At 36.5% G+C, this 21741-nt stretch overlaps 1 protein-coding gene across 2 annotated transcripts; it reads left to right on the top strand.

The window, feature by feature from the left end:
- Positions 1–1586: 1586 nt before the first annotated feature.
- Positions 1587–19987, top strand: LRP2BP (LRP2 binding protein; the record flags this gene model as incomplete). 2 transcript variants are annotated; one of them, XM_084231857.1, is made up of 8 exons in its annotated part: positions 1587–1707; positions 2253–2365; positions 4918–5031; positions 14627–14769; positions 14848–14953; positions 16077–16300; positions 17801–17975; positions 19922–19987. In XM_084231857.1, the coding sequence occupies 8 exons, from the start codon at positions 1602–1604 to the stop codon at positions 19985–19987; spliced, it is 1047 nt and encodes a 348-aa protein (XP_084087983.1). The 2 variants fall into 2 exon arrangements, with proteins under 2 accessions (XP_084087983.1, XP_084087982.1); XM_084231856.1 differs by having other exon boundaries at positions 1602–1707; positions 14630–14769.
- Positions 19988–21741: the final 1754 nt, after the last annotated feature.

The following is a 21741-nucleotide window of genomic DNA, read 5'->3' as shown; positions in this document are numbered from 1 at the left end:
GAAATATACACACATCAATGCTCTTTAGTTCTTACTTTCTAAAATTAACGAGTACTAAATTTTGGTTTATCTTCTTACAGGAGACCTGCAATTTAAAAAAAATCACACTGGTTTTACTTTTTGGAGAGCAGTGTAGAATAATAATGAAGCGCAAGGGCCAGCCCCACTGCCCCACTTCCTCACCCTGTAGCCTCAAAAATTTGCTTAACTTCTTCACTGTACCTCAGTTTTCTCATACATTAAATGGGTCCCCAAATAGTCCCTATTTCATGGTCTTGTAGGAGTTGTCTATAAATACAAAGAACAGTACCTGGTGTTTAGAAAGCTCAATAATTCTTTGTTTATATTTTCTAGACCTTCTCCAACTCTTAAGCTGCAACAACAAAAACAGTGACAGGGTCTAAGGGGTCTTCTGATTTGCTTCATCTCAGATGACCTTCTGGAATACACCAAGCTTTTTTTTTTTTTTTTTTTTTTTTGCCCCTTTAGATATAGTAGCACGCTGGGTTAATATTGTTGATGAAAACACTTTTATATCCAGTTTCTGAGGAAACTAATAGTGCTAGCTATATCATCATATGTGGGTTGTTTTTCTTCTAAATACCACGCCTAGTATTGCTTTGCCTTAAAACTCATTAGAAATTTTTATATATAATCAAAGAATTTTGTAGATACACAAACATGAGGAAATTGACTCTTCAATAAATGACTCTTCCAAAACCACAAAGATAACTCAGTGACTTTTTCCTAGTAGACCAAATTATCTCCCTTTTCTGTACTTCATTAATGAAACAATTTGTTGTCCTAAATAGTATCATATAATTGTATAAATGCAGTTTTCCAATCACTAAAGTTCTCTTGAGTTTTCCTTTTTACCACCAATCAGGAACATTTACTGGAAGCTTGTTCCTGATTGGACAGAGTCAGCTGTTAACAATAGAATGCCAAGGAGTAAACAAAAAGCTTAGCAACAGCTGAGTTTGCTATGTCACTACCCTCAGCCTGGGCCACCTTGGACTCCTTCATCTCAAATTAGGTGGCCATTACATTGTATATGAAGACTCTGATTTTCCATTCAACTGTGATCCTTCTTATAAAATGGCAATCCAATACAGATTGGGATATAAAAATTGAACAGAGCCAAAATAAAGTGTATTGCCAGGTATAATCGACAGATGCTTTAATTAGAAATGTATTATTGGGATGAGCTTTAGTTAAAAGGCAACAGGAAGCTACGAGCATGTAAGAACTATGTCTAGGGGCAGTGTCGCTAGTTCCTATAGGGGCAGTAGCTGTGATGGGTGATGTGACCCATTGCAGCATGTGAATTCATAGCCAGAAAAGACTTAATCCCACACTATGGGAACAGACATGGAGGATGGCTGTGCTTCTCATAGCTGTGGAGGTCCCAGTTTCCTAGGAAAGAATATTTTACATCCCAGAGTTGAAAGTTTGGTATCTTATTACTAGGCAATGAGGGAAGGTTGATTTTTATAATGAGTGTCACATGGGAATGGAGTCTCCTGCATTTTTCTGGAGAAAGATATTTCTACCATTTTATGTTTTGTTCTTGTTTACAGAACACACATTGTGCAAAGAGGATGAAGCTGACAAGTGAAAAGTTGCCCAAGACTCCCTATTATACTTCTTTATCTCAGCGTATTGCTAAGAGCCAAAAACTCTTCCAATGGAAAAAGGAAAATACTGGTACAATATTTTCACTAAAAGTTAATTATGTATGCCAGAGCAGTGCATTTCCTCTTCTGGAGAAGAGAAGCTAGGTGTCACATCTATTAAAGTAAATAAAGTCATGCTAATACTTGAAATTGGAATTTAAAGCTGACTTTTTTATTAGACTTTAAAAGTTAAATTGGAGATGGTTGACTCATGTGGTTAGAGTAGCTCTAATGAAGGTATAATGAAGAATTTCACTCACCATAGGAAGCTTTGCCAAAGAACTGCATACAGAAGGCATTGCCAGAGTTCCTGCTGGGTAGTAATAAACATAGTTAGCTGGGAAACCAATCAACAAATATTCCTAGATTATACAAGGGACAGCATTAAGAATTGTGACAATGGGTTTGTTTGTTTTTGTAATTCTTTTTCCTTGAGCTGAGGAGGCCAGATTTAGGTATAAGAACTAGAAAAGAAGCTAGTATTGTGTTAAATTAATTCTATACAATTTATTATTTCTAGAGGAAAATATTATATTATTTGGTTAAAGATGAAATTCCTTACCTTCTTTTTATCAGACCGTTACAGTCATGCTAATTTGGTGGATAAGGCATTGCAGCTCCTGAAGGAAAGAATAAAAAGAGGGGATGCCATGGCATTATTTCTACGAGGTCAATTATACTTTGAAGAGGTACCATTTTTTCGTTTTGTTTTTATTCCCTATAGTGCTGCTGTTAGATTCTCATAGCAAAATTTCTTGTAGTGCTCTTTACATTACACCAGGGAAATTCTGTCAAATTCCATAGATATATTGAAGCTTTAATAATGATACATTAGTACCAGCTTAAGGAAGTATTTGAAATTTCTCGATAAAAGTTGTTCTGATAAATGTCTTTTACAGGAGTCATTTTGGTATAAAATATACTTTTGCCCTATAAATTAAATATATAACTTTCATTTGTTGCCTCAAATATTTAATATCATTCATACAATATTTTCATATTAGTAACCAATTGAGGATCTTGAGTTTTCTGTAGTATTTAAAGACAGCTTTATATGTTTCCCTATAAAGTGAATAGGGAATTGGACTTTTTATCCACATTACGCTGAGGTATTCTGGGAGGCAGACCTGGGAGGAACTATGCAAACTACTGCTCCAACTTCAGGAACACTGTTCAATTCTTCAATGAGTCCCAAGAGAAGATGTGAAAGGGAAGAGTTGTCCTAGACTCTCACAATCATTGTATACTTGGGCAACTATATCCCACTTATTCTCTATATAATTTTTTGCTGGCTCCTTCATTTGTTCTGTTCATGAGAACTCATCATACATCTGTCATGTGTCCTTAAGAGCATGGCATAATGGGTAAGAGAATGATTTCTCACCTTTGAGTATAGGTTCAAATTTGATTCTATTGCTTGTTAACTGTGTATCCTTGGACACACTTAACTTCTTAATAACTCATTTTCCTCATCTGTAAAAAGGGATAATAATGTGTGTTTCATAGAGTGATGGTGAGGCTATATTAATTATAAAAAGTACTTAAACCAATATGGTCTGATAGCTCATAAGTGCTTTATAACTGTTTACTGTTATTATGCTAAGCATTGACTGTGAAATTATGAGGGATTTAAAATGCTGCCCATTGTATAAACCTTATAATCTAGTAGTAAATTAATATATAATTTCAAATAAGGAAAAGCACAATGAAAGCAATTAATTTATATTGTGATAGAGATTGACTAAGGGATAGGGTGAAAGACTTGTTATTAAAACCAAAAATTTGAAGAAAAGGAAACAGACAATGCAAACATCCAAGTGGAAGTGCATGCAGGTAGAGGGCAGAATGAATGCAATATTTCAGGAGAAGAAGTCTGGTGAATTCTAGAATTGAGAGGCCAATGTGATAATAAGGCAGAGAATGGCTCTATATGAGCTTTGATTACCATGTAATAGAAGCTACTGAAGGGCTTTGAGTCCATGCTGAACTGATTAGAGGCAAGCATGGAACCAACACCAGTTCAGGGGAAAATTATACTTGTTCAGGCAAGAGAGGGTTGCGATCTTGACCAAAGCAGCAGGGGAGCTGACTCCTGGCTTTGTTTTGGAGACATAAATAATGCCACTATGGATTGAAAAACAGAGAAGTGTGGAGGAAGGAGTTTGAAGGGGATGATCAGAACTTCAGCGCGGACATGTTATGTTTGAGATGCCCATTATTCATCCTAGTAGAAAGGCTTCAAAGTAGAAATCTACATGTAAAAGTCCAGATCTCAAAGAAGTCTGGTCTTGTGGTTTATATTTAAGATTTTCCAGAAAGTATATGGTATTTAAAGTTATGGAAGATAAACAACCTCTTCCTTTCTCGTCTGTATAGAATATACTGAATTCCCAGCTCTCTTACAGCCAGGTCAACCATTAGTCAAAAAGGAGAATGAAACTCATCTATTCATTGTTATGTGTTCTTAAAATAAATATTTGTTAGTATTTTTTTGTTTTTATTAATTTTATTTATTACAGTTGTGGGAAGGTTCAATTATTTTATGTTTCCCAAAAGTTGTTTTGCCTTTGTCCTGTCCCTCCTAGCAACAACCTTCTAATTCAGTAAGAATTCACTGTTAATAGTGACCCACTTATAATATCAGGCATTTCCCATGGTGAATTAAGATAGAAATCCCATATTAGTCCCTTATACCTTAGCAGATTATCAGGTCATATAATGGCTGAGGCATCTTGATTGACATATAACATGTAGGTTTTAGTTGATTTTGTTTCTCCACCTCTTCTCTTTACCTGGGAAACTTAAAAATGGGAGTCCACGAGTCAAAATGACAGTATTTAATAATAGTGCATAATCTGATATTTACATCTTCTCTGAGTCTTTTGCCCCGCTTTTGAAATTTCTCAAATTCCAGGAATGGAGAGTGGTATGGCAGGCCGAGCTGAGCAGAGGGTTAGGCTATCATTTTAAGAGAGAGGCTTGGTAATAGCCACAGGCAAGAGTGAAAGCCAAAGGAAGTCTCACCCAGATTCCTCTGGTCACTTAGCTGACATATTTGGTTGCCATATTTAAGACAGTTAATTGATTTTATATTGCTGGTTGTTGTCAATTACTTATGTGCAAATTCATAAATGTTTTTTTTTTGTTTGATGCTCCTAAGTCAGATTTAACTGGGAATTAAACATTTGGGATTATTTTGAGATCATAATAAGAACAACTCACTCTCTTCTGGAGTTTATAGGGATGGTATGAAGAAGCATTAGAACAGTTTGAAGAAATCAAGGAAAATGATCATCAAGCAATTTACCAGCTAGGAGTAATGTATTATGATGGGCTGGGAACGACTGTACATGCTGTAAGTTATTATTCTGTTCATAAAATTTAATATTTAATTGTTAGTGGCTCATTTGCTATAATTAAAATTATATTTTAATGATATAATTCTATCCTTGTATTTCAAGAATAGCTTATCTTTCAGCATTTTAAAGGAAAGCAAAAGTCCATTTTATATTTATGTGAAAAACAAAATTTTTGCAGTACTTGCTACCATTAGCTACCAATAAGACTGCTGTTTTAAAACATTTCCTTTATTTTTAAAAGTTATTTTAGAATAACTTTAGAGTTATACGAACATGGAGAAAAGTCAGAAAACATGCAAAAATATGATCACTCCAAATTCTACTATCAAATATAGGAACACTGTTATATTCTAAAGTATATTCTGTCATATATGTCCCATGCAAAGAAAAAAAAGTGTATTGTGTGGTCTCATTTATTTTGGCATATTTGAAGATGAAAGAATTAACTAAACTGAGATTTGGAGATCTCAGAATTATAATTTATTCTTTATGATTTTAGTTTTAAATATTTCTGGCCTCATCTTACAAAGAAATTTTATACACTGCAAATAAAAATTGATAATTTATTTTAAAATTTTCAAAGATATTTAGAAATTCAGTTCTCTATGTTCACCAGTAAAATGGTCCTATTCATAATGGCCTATTAAAAATCCCCAAATATGAAAAATACACAAGCTTTCAAATTTTGGCTTGACCACTTGTTAGCAGTAATGTGTTGGGAAAATTACTATTCCTCAGCTTTAGTCTCCTCCCTTATGAAGTGAGGATAAGTAAACCCAAGTTAGAGCTACATCTACCATCCCACATGGCTAAGGCTGACTTTGATAACTGATCAAAGCAAGCCAGTCAATATGTCAGGACTTTTATAAATGCCATTTTTTAAGGATACATTACCAATTCTAATCATGAGTGTCAGCATACAAAACAAAACCCACTGACTTAAATCACACAGTTGTAATGAAATCGAATGACATATGAAAATGCCTAACACAGGGCACATGTGGTAAGTAGCCAGTGTCTTCTTCCCTGATTTTATCTTGTAAAAAGTTAACAACAAGGACTATACTTTTGATTCCTGAAAATTTAAATTTTTAATCTTTTGTAAACATAGCATCTTATGACAAAGAAGTGGGTATTTTCTTTAAAACCAAGATATTTTAATGTGTTATAGTTTAACTCATTAAAAATTTAGAAACACCTAGGAGTGGAATTGCTAGGTATTTACCCAAAGGACACAGAAACATTAATTCAAAAGGGCACCTGCACCCCTATGTTTATAGCAGCACTATTTACAATAGCTAAGCTATGGAAACAATCCAAATGCCCCAAAATAGATGATTGGATCAAGAAGATGTGGTATATATACACAATGGAATATTACTCAGCAATCAAAGAAGATAAACTCATGCAATTTGCAGCAACATGGCTGGAGCTAGAAGGGATCATGCTCAGCGAAATAAGCCAGAAAGAAAAAGAAAAATACAGGATGGTCTCACTCATAGCAGAAATTTAGAAAACCTAAATAAGGGACCAGGAAAAAGACTAATTATAATAAAGTAAAAATCAAAATCAACAAGTAACTATAAACCAGAGACACACTGAGGCGTGGGGAGGGAGTAGGATCAAAACAAGGGTGGTGGGAATTGTATGAGGACTATAACCAAAACAAAATGCATACATTGTGCAAAAATGAAAAATGATGTAAAAAATATATGAAAGAAAAAAATAAATATGTAAAAGCCAAAAAAAAAATTTAGAAACATGCAGAATCCATGACTACATTGCCCTTCCTTACTCCAAATTGAGCAGTGGACTCACTGTCTGAAACACCCTCCCTTCTCTTAGTGTCTAAGATGTCTTTATTTCATGTGATTCTCAGACTTGACACGCTTCTCCTATCTCCACGGCTTATCACAATTTTATGTTGCCCCTTCACAGCCATTCAAGTTACCTCTTGAATGGCTCTTGCCATTTAAGTTACCTCTCTTGCTCTTCTCCTCCATCCAAATATGGAAGTGTCTCAATACCTAGGGCTCAGCCCTTTTCTGCCCTCCTTTGCCCTCTCTGCTTGAGTAAGCTCATCCAGTCCCATAACATGATCTGCACTTTTAGAAATATATCAACTGTTGAATACGAAAAATGTGATACTGAACCTAACTAAATGTGCCCAAGATCACAGCTTCAACCTACAAAAGGAAATGTACTAAAAATAATAGACAATGAATTAAATTTAATTGAAGTATTAGTATAATCATATAATTTTCCGTATAGGTTAAATTTTATAAACTAGGTAGCATGCACACAATAGAATTTCTAATATGAAAATTTAAGACTCTAAGATTGAGTCACCAAAATCTCTTAATATATACTAGTTATGTCAGGTCACTTAACATTTTGGTCAATGACAGACCGCCTATATCACAGTGATCCCAGTGAGCACTACCATCTAGCCTACGTGTGTGGTAGACTTTGTATAATTATACTCATTCACTGATGTTCGTATAAGAAAATTACCTAATGATGCATGATCTGAGAGTGTATCCCTGTCATTTAAGCAATGCACGACTCTCTCTGAGCACAAAGAAAATCACAATTAACAACCCATTGCAATATAAGTTGTAGGTGAAAAATCCATGCATTCCTTAAGATTTGTATAAAGTGTATTCAGTTTTCCCTCATGCCTCCAAACTCATGAGAACTTTCAAAATAAACCCAAATTCCTCAAGTGGCTTCCATTCTGTCACCTCTGATTTTTTTCTTCTTGCCAAACTTGTATTTTCTACTCTTCCTATTTGTAACTGTTCCTTTATCTCTGCCACGGGACAGGTCACAGTCTATTCTCCTCAATAATCTTATGAAACAAGGATTTAATTTATTTATTTATACAAGCACTGGGTACAGTCAGAAGGGCAGTAGAGTGAGAGAATTCACCAGAGTCAGAGCGGGGAGCAGAACAAACAGACTGACAAAATACACTGCTGAGGGGAGCAGCGGGTGGCAGGAGAGGTCTGCACACCATGTGGGACCCTCCAGGATAGAACCGGTGCTGCAGAGGCTGTGGGCAGCTTTGCAACCCAGCGCTCAACCGCTGCGCCACCGGGGAAGCCCACGTGAAACAAGGATTTTGCTTGTAGCATTGCTTCTGCTAAAAATGTAAGGTTCCTACACTGTTGTAAACCAGCATTACCTCTATAAAAAATAAAATAAAATGTAGGGGTCTCAGAGAAGATCACACAAGACCCCACACAGTGAAAAAGGTCAACTTTCTTGACAATTCATTTGTGTTACCCTCTGTTGAGGACTTCTACCTGGCTGTACAACCTCAGCTTGATTCTTCCCAAAAGTGCTGACTACTCTGCCTACCCCACCCTTCTCCCTTTCTGCTTATTTCCCTCTACCCTCTCTTTATCTAATACATAATAAATTGATCCCTTTTATTTATACAAAGTAGTTTCATTATCTCTTCATTTGCTTTCCTTTCATTCAGGTGTCTGCTCAAATGGTATTTCCTCAGAGAGGTTTTCTGTGGCAGTTTATCAAAATAGCACCTGTTATTTTCTTCATAGACTAATGATTGTCTTGGTTATTTGTTATTTATTTTTGGAATTTGAGCCCACAAAAGCAGGGCTTTCCCCCCATCTTGTTCACTACTGAATATTCCTGTCACACCCTCCAGTAAAAGCTCATAAGTGTTCACAGATAACTGTGGCCCTTGCTGACACTATTATCAGGGTCTAGAAAGAACATCTCTCTTTTAAAATTTTAGTGACAGCTGTTAACATAATGAAATATTTGCCCTTGTTACAAAATCAATAATACATTAAAATATCATAAGCAGTAATACTTAATACAGAAATTAATAATTCAACATAAGAAAATCTATGAAAACACTACTTTAATAGCTTGACTAAAGGAAACCATATGATGGTTTCAGTATATATTAAAAGGCTATTTTATTAACATATTTATGCACAATAAAAACCTTTTTAAAAAATAGTACTAGGAAGTATGTCTACTTAAAAGTTAGGAACAGTCATTTAAAATTAAGAGGCCAGGGCCTCCCCAATGGTGCAGTGGTTGAGCACTGGGTTGCGAAGCTGCCCACAGCCTCTGCAGCGCCAGTTCGATCCCCAGCTGCTCCCCAGCCACCAGAGGAGGGTCCCACATGGCGTGCAGACCTCTCCTGCTGCCCGCTGCTCCCCTCAGCAGTGTACTTCGGTCCTTCTGCCTGCTCTGCTCCCTGCTCTGGCTCTGGTGAATTCTCTCACCCTCCCGCGCTTCTGACTATACCCAGTGCTTGTATAAATAAATAAATAAATCTTTAAAATAAAATAAAATAAAATAAAATAAAATTAAGAGGCCAACTCAAGAGTCCTTTCACAAACAGCTCACACTAACTTACTCATATTGTCTCCTGAATATATTTCAAATCTGTCCCCAGTACTTTTTTCACCACTCTTCCTGTTTCGGTGTAGATTCAAGTACCCTTACCTATTTAATAACAAAGGCAGATCCTTCACTTTCTTCCCTAGTCTCAAATTTATCATTCAAATTGCCAAGAAATCCAGCTTTCTAAAATACTAATCTGATCATGTTCTGTCACCCTTCAATATTTACCAAGTTTTCCACATTGAAGGTCAAAAGAGAATAATTTAGAGTATTCCTGTCACCATCCAGCTAGTTGGCCACCAAGAGGCCAAGTAATCTTTAGTTGGTAAATTCTTCAGTTTCCAAACCAATAACTGTCATCCCAAATTCTCACCTAAGCCCCAAGTTTGCTGTCTCTGCAGCCCCAAGACTTCTGCTACCTGGGGGCTTCACCAGGCATCATGAGGCTAAGCCACTATGGCTGTGTCTGAACTTGACATCAGAATTCCATACAGAACTTCGAGCTCATTTGGTCCCATCCAGCTTCTCAGCTCTCTCACCTGTGGCCACCATACAAAATGTCTTCTCATATATTCTTGACTCCATTTTGCTTTGTGTTCCCTCGCCTCTCTTGATTCCCCCCTCCTAAACCTTTTATATGGTAAATGAAGTCTCAGACTACTCCCTTCACTTCCTTATCAGGAACGTGGATGCTCCACAAGCAGCCCTCTTTACTAGAAGACTCTCCTTCCAGCATCCCAACATACCACATTGCTCAAAGATGGAGCTGGCATTATTTTCATTTCCCAATTCACTTTCCAACTAGTCTCTCTTCGCCACCCCTTCAAAGTAGCTCCTTTTAAGTTCATCATACCAATTTCTTGTTTCCAACTTCTATCAATTTCCTGGTTATTCCTAAATAGTAATCTGAAGACTTTGGCTCTGGGATTAGTTTACTTTCACAAGTCATTCCATCCTCTTATCTGACATTTAAACAAGAACTGAGCAACAAGTAGAAGCCACTGTATGTGGGAAGTAGAGGAAATAGCTAGTGCTAAGGCCTGAGGAACAAGAAGAATAGTACAGTTGGAGTGTATGTAGTCAAACCTGTGGGACAGGAGCCACACCATGTGGGACTTGGTAAACAGGGCCAAGAGTTTGGATTGTATTCTCAGTGCAGTGGAAAGACACTAAAATGGAGTGAAATAAATATAAATATAAATTTTTAAAAATTACTTTGTCTATTTTGTGGAGAATGGGTTGAAATAGAAACAAGAGTAGATGCAGGAAAACCCCATGAGAGTTACTGCCCATTAAAAAGCAGCTTTAACTAAAGTTAAAATAGTGGAAATAGAGAACAATGGACAGATTTCGGATAGATTTCCAGAAGGATACAGAGCTTTCTGATGGGTTGGGAGAGACACAGGGATGGGGAGGAATCAAGAATGATTCTTTCAAAACTTCTCTGAAGAGGAAATGCAAATGGCCAACAGGCATATGAAAAAATGTTCAACATCACTTGTCATCAGGGAAATGCAAATCAAAACTACCATGAGATACCATCTTACACCAGTGAGAATGGCACATATTAAAAAAACTAGCAATAACAAATGTTGGCGAGGGTGTGGAGAAAAAGGAACTCTTCTGCACTGTTGGTGGGAGTGCAAACTGGTCCAACCACTGTGGAAAGCTGTGTGGAGATTTCTGGACCTACTAAACATAGAGCTTCCATATGACCCAGCAATTCCACTCCTAGGTATTTACCCAAAGGACACAGAAACATCAATTCCAAAGAGCACCTGCACCCCTATGTTTATAGCAGCACTGTTTACAATAGCTAAGCTTTGGAAACAACCCAAATGCCCAAAAATAGATGACTGGATCAAGAAGATGTGGTACATATATACCATGGAATATTACTCAGCATTCAAAAATGATAAACACATGCAATTTGCTGCAACATGGATGGCGCTGGAAGGGATCATGCTCAGCGAAATAAGCCAAAAAGAAAAAGAAAAATACCGGATGGTCTCACTCATAGCAGGAATCTAGAAAACTTAAATAAGGGACCAGGAAAATGAATAACTATAAGAAAGTGAAAATCAAAATCAACAAAAAACTATGAACCAGAGACACTTTTAGGGGGGCAGGGGCGGGAGGGGAGGGATTGGGGTCAGAATGGGGGGCTGCAATTGTATGGGGAATATAACAATAAAATTTATAAAAAAAAAAAAAAATAAATAAATAAAAAAAAAATAAAAAAAAAAAAAAAAAAAAGAATGATTCTTTCAATGACTTGAGTGGATGCTATTGCCATGGTATGAAAATGGAATGAATTAGGGAGGAGCATGTTTGGGATCTGGGAGGAAAAGCTAAATGTTTACATTTGAATGTTCCATTTGAAGTACCTATTAAGACATGTGGTAGAGATGTCAAGTAAAGATGAGGCTAGGACTGGAGTAAAAAATGGAGGCCTGTCTGAGGAGCAATAGTAGTGATACTACTAGATGGGTAAGACTGCGGAATGAAAACGGAGAAAAATAGGCAGTGACAGGCGCCCTCCAATATTTAGTTATCAGGAAGGAAGAAGTAGTCAGGAAAGGAGAATGAAGCGCAACAGTCAGGGAGGATGGAGGCAAAATCAGGCGTGCAGGGTTATCTGGAAGTCAAATGATGAAATTGCTTCAAGAAGGAAGGAGGGATCATCTCTCTCGGGTTCTGCTGAGATGACAGACTGGAAACAGCAATTACTAGCAGATACAATAAGATGAATTTTTATTGGAGACCTTGACAAAAGCATTTGCAGTGACATCACAGGGGCAAAGATTGGAGAGGGTTGAGTTGCTATGTGGAGGGTGAGGAAGTAGAGATAAGCACTAAGTTTTGTTATAAAGAGGAACAAATATACAATAACTGGAAGATATCTGGACTCAAGGGAGTTTCTCCTGATTAAAAAATATCACCGTATGTTTGTTTTTTGGGTTTTTTTTTTTTTTTCCAAAGATTTATTTATTTATTTATACAAGCACTGGGTACAGTCAGAAGCACGGGAAGGTGAGAGGATTCACCAGAGACAGAGCGGGGAGCAGACCAGGCAGACTGATGAAATACACTGCTGAGGGGAGCAGTGGGTGCAGCAGGAGAGGTCTGCGCGCCAGGTGGGAACCTCGCCGGTGGCTGGGGATTGAAACAGTGCAGCAGAGGCTGCAGGCAGCTTCGCAGCCCAGCGCTCAATCGCTGCGCCACCAGGGGAGGCCCTATCACAGTGTATTTGTAAGCTGAAACACAAGATTGAGTAGAGAGGAACAAAACAGATGAATCAGGCAGACTGATGGATTTGGTGTTTCTTTAGGTTCCATCTATTTTCACAGTGAAATAAAAGGGATACCATATGCCTGCTTTGGCAGCACACAGACTAAATTGTTGCAATACAGAGAACATGAACAATGCCTCTGCACAAAGATGACATGAATTCATGAACCATTTCACATTTTTTATAAAAATATAAATTAAAAAAATTTAAAACAGTAAAGCAATGAGCTGAGAATGAAGAGACAGGGTAAGGTTTAAAATTGTATCTTGTCTTCCAAGTTAGTAGGAGAGTTAATTTATGAGACAAATCAATAACATTTCTTGCCAGAGTTGAGAGCTTACGCTGAAATTTGTGGTCATAAATTTAAAGAAGGAGCTGTTCCCAAGGCTGTGTTTTCTCCAGCCACAACCAGCTACCTGAGTGTAGCAAGCAGGCAGAGAAATAATAGATATTTACCAGCTGGGTAAGTGTCACAGAGGGGCAAAGGAATGCATATGGCAACAAACAGAGACTAAGCTGTTAAGAACAGGGAGTAGAGGCCAGGAAAACTGGTGGATCCACAATAGCAATTCCACAAGTGAATAGCTTGAAAGTAATTACATACAGATACCAGCGGAGCAAAAAAATAAAAACAAAAACAAGTCTTTTAAGTTTCCTTCTTAATTGAACATAAAATTTACCCAGGGTAAAGGGAAAAACATGAATTTTTTTATTTTTCATCACTTTTGTTATTAGTTACTCTTGATACTAATTTGGCTTACTCTGGTTGAAAGATAAGATTATGGTTAAGACAAGTTCACTTGTTTCAGCTTCTTTTTGCCCATCTCACAGAATTCTGGAAGGCTTCAACACTTCTCTAGCAAAGGCAGTAATTGTTTCAATGAATTTAGTGCCATGCTCAGATGTGGCTTATGGAATTCAACTTCTATGGGCTCAACAGGCAGCAGCACTGTCTCTCTTTGTCAAGTGCTTCTGTTTTCTGGAGATACTTCTTGTACATCTTAACCGCTAACCACTCCCCAGATGCAACTTCACATGTTAAGTGCAATTAGACCCAAATTTCCTACAAGATTTTTCATGGCACTGGACATGGTTTCAAAAACTGATAGTAAAGAGCAAATATACAACAGTCAGGCTCATTTTAAAGAAAGCACAAGAAAGGGGGCTTGCACTATTACTAAATAGCCAAAAGTAAACCTGCTATACTTAAAACAATATGGTATTTTTTTCAGAATAGACAAGATTAAAAGAACAAAACCTTGAGTCCAGAAACAGACCTAGATAGATATGTGGGTATTTAAAACATTATAAAATTGCCATTTCAAATCTATGGGAAATGGTGATGGGACAATTTGTAATGGCAACTAAGTAACAAATAGAATACATATATATATATATATATACACACACACATGTAAGGCATATATATGTATATACACATATATCCCTCTTAATCTCATCTAATGATATGTGACTAATAATTGTAATACCACCCTGTATTTTGGGGTTTATAGCATACATAAACTTAATTTACTCTAAGAATGATAATAAAAGATGTTAACCAGATTTCTGCACTTTGACATAAGTTTTAAGAACTATGCTTGATTTAGAATAAGAGTTATAAGGTAGCAGGGTTGAGAGGCTAAAAGAAACCCGTTTTGAGACAAAATAAAAGTCTGGAAGCTATACAATGAAGGAATGTCCCAGAATTCCACATGTCTCCTTATGACCCAGAACTCCTGGGAATGCCCCCTAAGGAGATGTATGTTTACCTCTGTTCTTCCTACCTCTGGTCCTGCTAAATCCAGGACAACCTCCCCCTTAGCAGTCACAGCATCACAGGAGATGAATGCATTACGGGGCAAAACTAAAAATTAGGGCTTTTTGTTTCTTCATTTCCTTTGTGGAAGGAAAAAGGAGTGGAATATATGAAGAAAATTATTGAATCGCCATGTCCCACAGCAAGACACTTACACTTTGCAGCCGCTTATAACCTCGGAAGAGCTTATTATGAAGGGAGAGGCATAAATCGGTCAGAAGAGGAAGCAGAAAGGTAATCTTCCCCAAGACAAGAGATTTTGTTTACATCAACTGTTGAGACAAACAAACTTGCCTTGCCTTTCTCTTTTAGACTGTGGCTTTTTGCTGCAGACAATGGAAATCCAAAAGCTAGCGTGAAGGCTCAAAGCATCCTCGGAATGTATTATTCCACAAAGGAGCCTAAAGAGTTAGAAAAGGTAACTTTTTTTTTTTTTAAATACAAGCATTGTATTGATATTTGTTGCACTAATTCTTTTTTGAAAGGAGGGGTGAGGCATAAGTGTCCAGTTTTCAACATCTCATATTTTCTTTAAAATGTAAAGAAAACGGACATTTTAGAATCTAAGAGCTATTCTCACACCTCAACATAAGAACATTTTGTAAGCTATTAAAGCTATACATTTATACTGTACACTTGAAACTAGCACAATATGTCAACTGTATCTCAATAAAAAAGCTACACATGCAAAATAGTACTATATCATAAAAGCTGTAAGCAGGGGGAGAGTTCTAAAATTAAACCCAAATCATTTCAAGAATGTGACATTTGATTTGAGGAAATAAAAAGTGATACTAAGTAGAACATACTAAGAATTAAAAATTCAACCCAGCTAAGATTTTTTAGAGAAATATAATTTCTCTAATCATCATTTCATCATTACATTTCTAAGAAATCTCCTAGGGAGAAGGAAGTCCAGGCCCAAGTCCTACTTGTGAGAGGCACTGAGGACAGACTTCTAAGAGGCACCTCCTCCGGTAGCTAAGCAGCCATTTGGAAGTACTTTTTGAGCGAATTCAAATTCACTGTAGCTGAGTATTAAGCAAATATGCTTGAGATTACATGCAGCTTTTTTCCTGGGTGCTTTTGACCTTGACAGCTGCCATCTCTGAGATCAGCTTGGAGCTCTGACTATCCCTCCCCACCATCAGCAGTTCTCTTCTCCCCACCGTGCCTCATTACAGGGCTCGTTACAGGGCTGTGTCCCAGTTTTACAGACACTTAGGGTCCTGATTTTCCACCTTCTTAAACCTTCCTTGGGAAAACATGAAAATCCTGCAACCTGAGACAGCTGACATCTCTAGACTGTGACCTCCCCTGTGCTGCAGGGTAACAACAGGGGGGCTCACCTTGGCATTCTTTTAGGCATGTGAAACCTGTGCTAGCCCGAAATACATTCATGGGATTAGGGCTAATTCCTGGAGATGAATTAATAGTACAGTCCTATAGAGATTTTTTTCTTTCTTTTCAGTATTCCTTTATAATTTCATCTTACAAATAATAAATTAGATGAAATTTTGCTTTTTTTTTTTTTTAAAAAGGCTTTTTATTGGCATTCAGAAGCATGTGGCAATGGAAATTTGGAGTCCCAGGGTGCGCTGGGGATCATGTATCTTTATGGACAAGGCATCCGCCAGGACACCGAAGCTGCGCTGCACTGCTTAAGGGAAGCAGCAGAACGTGGAAATGTCTATGCTCAAGGGACTCTCGTGGAGTATTACTATAAGATGAAATTTTTTACAAAGTGCTTTGCATTTTCCAAAAGGTGACTAAGCTGGGTGAAAGTATTTACAAAACTCTTACTAGATGTTCTGTGCCGATTGTGTTCATGCAATGTGCTGCAAATTGGAAGCGATGAGCACTTGAAAGTTGACTAGTACAACTGAGGACTGAACTTTAAAATTTCACTGAATTTTAACTTAAATAGTCACATAGAGCTTGCAGCTACATCAAGGAACAGTACAATTCTATGCCATTAGCCTGCAGGATGTCAGTGCTATTTGCTCTGTATGCCATCTGAGTGATCCTAAGCAAGTTTAACTTTTGGGGACATTATACTTCTATAGCAGGATCATAAAAATAGTGAATATAAAGTACTTAATATAACTTGGCACATCAGGACTGTTTATTAAAAAAGTCTTAATTGCTATATTCCTCATAGGTTCTCTAACAGCACAATTGCAATACAGCTCAATAAGTACTGTAAAATAATAAAGAATAAAAAACACCAACACTAACATGTTATAAAATATATGGAATTTTCTGTTCTCTGAGCCTATGTGCTTTTTTGCTTTTATTTACCCATAATATACAAAAGCAACATACAGAAAACACAGATATCACTGTCCTCTGGAGTAGCCACACTAAGGAATTTCTTGTCCAACAACCCACCTCAAAAGGGCCCACGGGCTTGTTTGTCCCTGGCCTAGGGAGAGGCAGCCACCTACTGGGGTGACTTCTACCTCTTCTCCCCACAGTTGATTTGGTCTCATTTTCACACAATTCTCCATATTAATCTGATGGTTATAAAGAATGACTTATTTTTACTGACAATTTTTAAAAACAAAGATAGGCATGCGAGTTTCTTACTGTGTTTTCTGGTCCTATATAACTAAGTCTAAACTTACGGTGAATGTTTAATAACCTATTCAAACTAATAGAAAATGCTTTTCCCTGCTGTTTAAATCTGCAAAGTAACTTAAAATATTATCAGAAAAAGGAAATCTTTTTTTTGTTCTCTAGGGATTTTTATACATGATGAGTATAATCACCAGGGAAGCTATAAAGTAACCATTCTTAGTTCTTCTTCTCTAGGAATGAGTTGACTACATCATATTTCTCCCTTACCACACAGCAACCAGCTTAGTTTCCACACATTAGAAACAGGGAAATCACTTTGGGCATAAGGATAATTTTGGACATGTCCTTTGCAAAAATGTAAACTGTAACTGATATTCTTCTTTTTTGAAAAGATTTATTTATGCATACAAGAGCTGGGGTACAGGCCAGAGATGCAGGGGGTGAGAAGACTCACCAGAGACAAAGCGGGGAACAGAACAGGCAGACGGACTGAAAGCACTGCTGAAGGGAGCAGCGGGCAAGTCAGGAGGGGTCTGCTGCTCCATGTGGGATGCTCCCTGGCCGGTCGGGTATCGAACTCGTGCTGCAGAGGCTGCGGATTGCTTCATAGTGTGGTTCTCAACCCCTTGAGCCACCAGGGAGGCCCTGATATTCTTCTTAATTTCACAATTTAACATCCTAACAGGATTGCTGACTACGATGAGGTTCACGATATTCCTATGATAGCCCAGGTCACAGACTGTCTTCCTGAATTCATCACCAGAGGCATGGCCATTGCATCTTTCTACCATGCAAGATGTCTTCAGCTTGGTTTGGGTGCTGCAAAGGATGAAGCAACAGCTAAACACTATTATTCTAAAGTAAGCCTGAGAACAAATATAAATTGACCCAAACAAATTTTTGGACTTCAAGTTTTGACTTGAGCACCTTTTCACTCTGCAGATAACCTGTCCACCTAGAGATTTTCAGACATGCAAATTGTTGGCTCATAATTTTGTCAGATTTTTATAAGCAATAATAAGCTCTGATAGTCGGTCCTATTTTGATGCAAATTATCATCTCTCACTCTGCTACCCTCTGCAGCCTAAGACCCAGCACCAAGACCTTAAACCAAAATGGTCATACCTTTTCTCCCAGAAACATGATCATCTTCATTCTAGTATCTTAATGAAATGTATTTTTTTAAAAATGGTTTTTTTATGCTTGACATCTACCACATTTATGAGGAACATTTATGAATTTTATCTGTTAAAACAAGCCTGTTCCTATTTTAATCCATGTGATCAATTTATTTAGATCCCAAACATTTTTCACATCTAAAATTAAGCAACTGTTTAGAAAGTGGAGAACAGGTGGTAAAAAGGGAAATCATTATGAGTACCTGCAAGTGTATTTTTTTCAAAGCAAAGAAAAAAACCCTGCATGCCCCTGGTGCATAATATCCACGATGTACCATCAGAACTTTACCATTAATTTGTGCAATGCAGTTCAGCAGAACAGGCCAGGAGAGCATTTGTCTCTTGCCTGAATCCGATGTTACAGAAATGGTTCCCAAACTTGTGTATTAAAATTATTCACAATCTTTTAAAATTTTCAAAGCCCTGACCTTATTTCAAAACAACCAAATGCTGGTCTTCAGATCTCCAAAGTGGGATACAAGAATATTTGCTGAGTGCAGGGATTCCAATGTGCAGGCCAGTCCAGGATCACTAAATTAAAGTATTTGGTTGAAATTAAATTTTCCAGAGCATCATGTCCATGTTAACATATAAGTACAGTAGCTCAGTACACAAATACAACTGACCTTGAGATTGCAGACATTAAGATTGCTGACCTCAAACTAAAAGCCATCAGTTATTCCACCAACAAAATGGGTTTGTTTGGAAACAACAAAAAGGCAGCTTGGTGAGTATAGTCTCATGGCGAAATTCATGTGCACTTTTCTCTTGATCCAAAGGTCCTATGTGTTTACCAGAATACAAAAAAGAAACTGTGGTGAAGGCAGTAGGATGTGTTATGGGGGACGGTACAGAGACAGTGAGCCTAACGCAGGAGTCCCATCCTTGTCAGCTCTGCCGCCGTCAAGCCCAGTGACTGTCAATTGCTTTGCCTCTTCTGGTTTCCATGAAACCACCATTAAATGTTCCCTAAAACCCTTCAATAATTCTAAAGTACATGGAGGGAAATTTCAACCTAATATAAAGAATTTCCTAATGCAACTGTTTTGGAAATAAAGTTTTTCCCTCTAAGGTGAGGACTTCTCATCAATAGAAGCAGCCAAGCAAATATCCAGTGACCAATTACTGTGGGTATTAAAGGGACAGTTTCAGCATGGAGTGAAGTTTGATTAGATAAATTCAGATGTCTTCCAATGGTCTATGAAATGATGCACCTTTATTTACTTTATTCATAATGAAACTACATATTTAAACATAAAGTATTATTATTATAGATGCAGCTAGTCACATGAGCTAACAATTAGTTTGAGGCCAAATGTTAATGCTTTACATTTTACTTGTTTTAATAATTCATAACATCAAATGCTATCATTAGTGTATTCCCTTTATTTCTTGGAAGTGATAAAAATTTTTCTTTCAAATGATAGTAGCATGGTTAATTTTAGTACAATCTATTTTGGGTATATATAGGGTTATTTGAACTTTCCTTATTAGGAAATTATAACAGAAAGGTGTTTTAAGAAATTCCTTTGAAGTTTACTGTTTATTGCACTTTATTTTTTTTTTAAAAGAAAACACAACAATTCAAAATATATTTAAATAACTGACTCTTTATCTTTGATTTTAAGGCCTGTCGTCTGAATCCTGCACTGGCAGATGAACTTCACTCTTTACTTATTCATCAAAGAATTTAGACCATGATGTATTTCAACAAAGATCATCAATCCTAAAACCTCAGAATGTGTGTATTTTATAGAAGATATGCTTGGCTATCTTCTGTTGTTACTTACCTTGGGAATTTTTCTGATGACATACCTTTATTCTTGAATTTGTATACTGTAATTTTTCAACTTGTAACCTAGGACCGCTCAAATGGTCAGAAGGGTCCTCAGAGATCCTACTGAGCTAAGATCACATCAAATCTTCAAAACCACTCCAAAAATCAAGTATCTTATTCCTTTCTTAAATACAAAATGGCCCAAATACTTAGTGCTTTAGTTTAATAATGTCAGAAATACAAATGCTACAAGCTTACTTTAAATTTGAAAATTTAATCTTTAAATTTCTTTGGTCTTTTTTTAAATGCTGTGAATATTGAATAAAAAAATGTGTTGTTTCAGTCACTTACAATTTTTCAATTTAAAATCCACAAAACTAAGTATGGGTCAAATAAATTGAAAGAAAACTTCAAATAATATTTTTATGAGTTTATGTAGCATTTATACTTCTTCAGATATTAAAACTAAGAACACAATAAATCTTTTGGCATATCTTACATTCTTAAAAGATATTCTTATAAAAATTGGCCAACTTTTATAAGCTTAAAAAAGACGCATGTAAGAAATTGCTTAGAACCTTGCCCCTTCCTATCTTCCCTAAAAGATCTTAATAAGTAAAACATCTGCTATATTCCTGATGAATACTCATAAGATAACCAATTAAAGCAAGATGTTTGTGTTTCATGTTCTGTATTTTAAAAACTTTATATATTTCAAAGCATGATAAAAATGTGAAAAAATCTCAATGAAATCATCTACCAATATAATAACGAGAACAAAATATCGTAAATTAAATTAGCAAGAAGAGGCCTTCCATAGATCAGTGACACCTATGAAGACAAAAGTTGACAATAAAAAATTGTAGGCTTCGTATGCAGAAGATTGTATGGTGATATACATCTATGAAACAAGTATGCTGAAAGTGAAATGTCTTAAGGATACTTCACAATACCTATTTTGTAAACACAGTAAACTGATGTGGTTTTATAAACCACAACCATCATTTCTAAAAGAAGATTCAAGCAAGATCTATTTTTGGTAGTAAAAAAAAAAAATGCAATCAATATGTAGGTGCCAGTCACTAAATAACTATTGAAGAGTAGAAAAATTACTTGCATTGTTACCTTCTGGTTTGGCTATTATTACTTAGCTTTCATTTTACCTTTATAAAAAGGCAAGACATAGTCTGTGAGATACACTCATATAGGCATATAGTTTTCCCTTAAATCTCTTAAAAATATAAAATCATACATCCATGAAAATCAGTCCTTTTGTTTTAAAATCTCTTCTGAACACAGTTCTCCACCAGTAACACTTTTCAATATCTCATGTCCATTACAAGATTTCATACCTAAAATCTCTTTCTACAATATAGTCTACTTGCTTTGCTCTTGTTCTCATAATATCAACAAATCTAACATTCCTTCAATCACCTACAAATCCAAATTTCCCACCAGAATCTTCTCCATTTTTAATCCAGTTCCTTAGGCCTTTCTGTAAGACTCTTAACACAGGAATATAATAAAGCAATATGCGCTGACTTTAATAGCACATTTCATAAACCTGCTATCTCTTTTCATCCCAAAGTAAGACTCCTTTTTTTCACCTGACATTAAAACACAGGTCTGAGAAAATCAAATTCCTAAATATAAGAATTTGGTATTTCATAT

This window comes from Talpa europaea, assembly GCF_964194135.1.
Source record: "Talpa europaea genome assembly, chromosome: 4".
NCBI classification, from domain to species: domain Eukaryota; kingdom Metazoa; phylum Chordata; class Mammalia; order Eulipotyphla; family Talpidae; genus Talpa; species Talpa europaea.
Note: the sequence above shows the minus strand (reverse complement) of the source record. Positions and strands in the feature narration are given on the sequence as shown.